Source organism: Lithohypha guttulata, assembly GCF_036872675.1.
Source record: "Lithohypha guttulata strain CCFEE 5908 chromosome Unknown scaffold_30, whole genome shotgun sequence".
Classification (NCBI taxonomy): domain Eukaryota; kingdom Fungi; phylum Ascomycota; class Eurotiomycetes; order Chaetothyriales; family Trichomeriaceae; genus Lithohypha; species Lithohypha guttulata.
This window is the reverse complement of record NW_027042779.1, coordinates 779-4,268: the sequence shown is the minus strand read 5'-3', so window position 1 is coordinate 4,268 and position 3,490 is coordinate 779. Positions and strand designations below refer to the sequence as shown.

The 3,490-nt window shown below is 48.8% G+C and overlaps 1 protein-coding gene across 1 annotated transcript; it reads left to right on the top strand.

Annotated features, from left to right (window-relative positions):
• Positions 1 to 249: 249 nt before the first annotated feature.
• On the top strand, positions 250 to 459 carry LTR64_008824 (uncharacterized protein; the record flags this gene model as incomplete). The annotated part of the gene is made up of 1 exon (XM_064903115.1): positions 250 to 459. One exon carries the CDS (start codon positions 250 to 252, stop codon positions 457 to 459), a length of 210 nt encoding a protein of 69 aa, XP_064750472.1.
• Between the last annotated feature and the right edge of the window lie 3,031 nt (positions 460 to 3,490).

Sequence of the window (3,490 nt, the reverse complement as noted above, 5' to 3'; positions counted from 1 at the left end):
ATCGAGATCGCAAGGTGTTCAGTATCGAAAAAACACTGCGAATGCGACAAGCAGCATCATGGGGAGCACTTGCAAGGTCTTCGGGAACTGAAAAAGACACCAGACGGACCAGATGGAAGTCAAATAATACAGCGATTGAACAGCGCCCGTCAATGTCTGGACGTCGTTGGCAAAGCACAGCAGCACTGAGTAAACGTCTTCGAAAACATCGACACAGCGGAGGACTCTTTTCAGACGGTCGTATCCACTATGGGAGACTTGATTAGAGCCAACGGGCTTACCGTAGGGGCGCGGGCTCTTAAGATCATGGCCCAGATGAACGATGAGAGTCTACAGAAGACCACTGGCGACCTACGCATGAACGTTGCCGGAAAATCGTCCACAGAGCACGTTGACACCACATTTGAAAAGAGACATGGTTTTGGACATACGATTCAGTCGAAGAAGCCGGAGTTCTAGCTCTACATTGACCTCTTGTTTTTTATTTTCTTCTATTATTCTCCTATAGAAACAAACCAGTTAGAAGTCTTCTATCTGTTCCGTTCAAGAAAGTTCTACCACGCATCGGTGGGGTCCAAAGGGTTAAACCAAAGGATAAAATCACCATTGAACCTCTCGATCGTTAGTTCAGAAATATCAGTAACTCTCCTGCTCAGGCCTATGTGTTGTAGATGTCTCATCTCCTACTTCAATATTGAGTGTGCTTAGTGACGGTTGAACAGATGCATATACGGGTTCGGCTGAACATGTTAGATCGGAGAAAGAAAATCGGACGATGTAATATGCTGAAGACACCAGACAAACGCCATGTACAGATCACATCTCCTCTGTGCCGATTTCTTCAAGTCTGCAAAATTTTTGTGGAGCTTGATGTGAAAGGGAGTCACCCTTTGCACGATTTGCCCGAGCTCGAGGCAAGCGTGACATCGTCCGGGCACTTGAAACGGCACTTGATCCTTATTCACGGAGTCCCTGAGTGTGTCCCTCGAAACAGATATAGGCTCCAGTTACGGCTACGGGTGCCTCCCTTAGAGTCGTCGTACTTTCTTCTCATTCGGTTGGACGTTGCCTTGGCAAGTTTTTGTCTCAAACTACCAAAGGCGCCGAAATCTTGAGTGACTTGCATGATGCTGGAAGGGCTGATAGTAAGGAAAGAGCTTTCTGTCTAGCAAAACGTGGGCACTCCTGCCAACCCTCTTGCGCCTGTCTAGATCAGTCTGTAGTAGGGTTGACCAGCGCCAGAGACGTCAGCTTCGCCACTGACTTGACTTGAATCTTCGCGACCACTGGTTGGGAGATGGAGATGGTCAACTCGTTACTTCCCACGATCGACCATAATTGACACGAAATTCAAATCGTCGGTGCTAAGATTGACAAATAGAAAAGACGGCGAACCTGAAACGTCGAGAGTGCAGAGGGCAAGGTCCTAACCCTTTTGTAAGCTTCTGCAAGGTATTCGTTGGTGGCAGGCAGTCCGACCACTCAGATATCAATCGCCAAGCAAAATTACGAAGGTACCGTAGCTCGTGAGATGGGGTAGCGGTTGGTCCAAATGGCCGCCGAAACGTGTCAACGAACGTCTTCGGATCGGAGATCAAGCCTAGCCTGGATCGTGGAGCACGGTGATATCCAACAGTTTGAGCATAATCCTCTGTGACGTACGGAAACGTACTTCTAGTGCCGGATCGAGAGGTCAAAGCCGGTGGACAGCGCGGCCCAGCTTTGTGGAACTTGTGACAATCGGCGCATCCACATATGCTCGAGAGGTTGACGATACTCAACACTTTCTGGGAATACAACCCATGCCTTGATTGTATGGACCTACAATAATTGACGACTTTTTCCAGCACTAAAATCATTTCTGTTGACTTCTGCATTCTTCGAGGCCACTGGTCCTGGAGTCCGGCTGAAGCAAGCTAACAAACCTTAAGAGTTCGACCGGCCCCTCAACGTCAGCTTGACTTTCTCCCCACTTTGTGGCTCAGCCACAAAGCTAAAGAGGCTGTGTGTGCACATCGATTTCACATTGCATACAACGCTACTGCGGCTTCAGGAGAACTCTCAGGTACTGGTCGCAGATCTGTAAAGTGGATTTGTAAGTCCGCTAAGGATTGCAGAGGACGATTACTAGGAAGCACGCAAGTGGAATGCCACGATTGCGAAACACATCTATAACATATTAGGAGACTCCTAAGGAGAGGACTGTAAAGGGATGCAGTAACACCGAACAGCTGATACTATCGATAGCGGACATCAGTTGGAACCTCGAGTTGATGACCCAGGTATCGATCTCGTAATCTCGTATCTCTCAGCCGGCAGGCTTTTCGATCGGGATGAATGGAATTACTTCTTTGTCCAGTGACATCTCATCTCGTAGCCGCAGAAGTGACCGGCAAACCGAGTCGAAGACGCGCTAGCTTAAAAGGTGCAATATTTACACTTCGGGGTCTGAAACACAACGAATGGTATCCGCAAAAGAACAAAAATGGACAAAGCATTAGGACGAGACGGGATGAAAGCTCGAACACTCTAACCAGATGTGTTTCGAGCCTACAGAAAGTGGGTGTGGAGTAATATACAGTGGTTAGAAGTTTTTCTATCTGCACCGCTCAGCTTCGTGTAATGGAGCCGACGTGAATACAAGACTTGGATAGTTAGGGTTCTCGAACTGAAGATGGAGTGCTTTGTCTCGCTGAGACCACTGCTTGCATTCGGTAAACCTTCCCAGGCCTTCTTTCCCTTCTCTCCCTTCTGCCAAGAAAAGCCTTTCCTCTCATTCCTTGGCTTTTGCTGTCTTCTTTACACCTATGGCATGATCTTTTGAGAGTTCGTCACACGCTTTTTGTGAGTGGTCGCAACCTTACGCTGCCGGTAGCGAGCTACCTCGGACGAGACGTTGGCATGTGTGCCAGGATTCTCACTCTGTGGGCACTGATTGTGGCTACCTCGATGGCTTCGGTTAGGCGAAAGAGACGTTGGAATCGCTTCAAGCGTACTTTCCGCGCCACCAGGCTCTAAAATGGACAACGCCTTCTCCGCTTGCTTTTGCTGGCCGGCTGGACGTCGGACCTATTGAGCCTCGAAAACATGTCAATGTAAACGAGGCTACGTAGCAAAATTAGATACGAGAGAGCGACTGTATGCAATGAACACGGCTGAATCGACGACAATACCACCGATACGATCCTTGAGTACGAGGATGAGTGTTCACGTCACACAAAACGTGCCATGACTTTGTACAGCAGCGGCGCCCGCTCAAAATGATAAGTTGTGGAATGCGCTTTCCGATCACTCCCACCGATGGCGATACTGGATCACAAAGATGTGAGTCATTGGCTTCATACTAATGCAGAGCCCTCATCCACCTTAAGAAGAGGTTACGGCCACTGGGCAGTCACGACTCACTACAGTGCGCTTCTAGACTGCTCGGGTCAAAGACACTGCAGGTATTGGGCGAAGCCAAATGATGCAAGGGCGTCGTTAGTTCTCT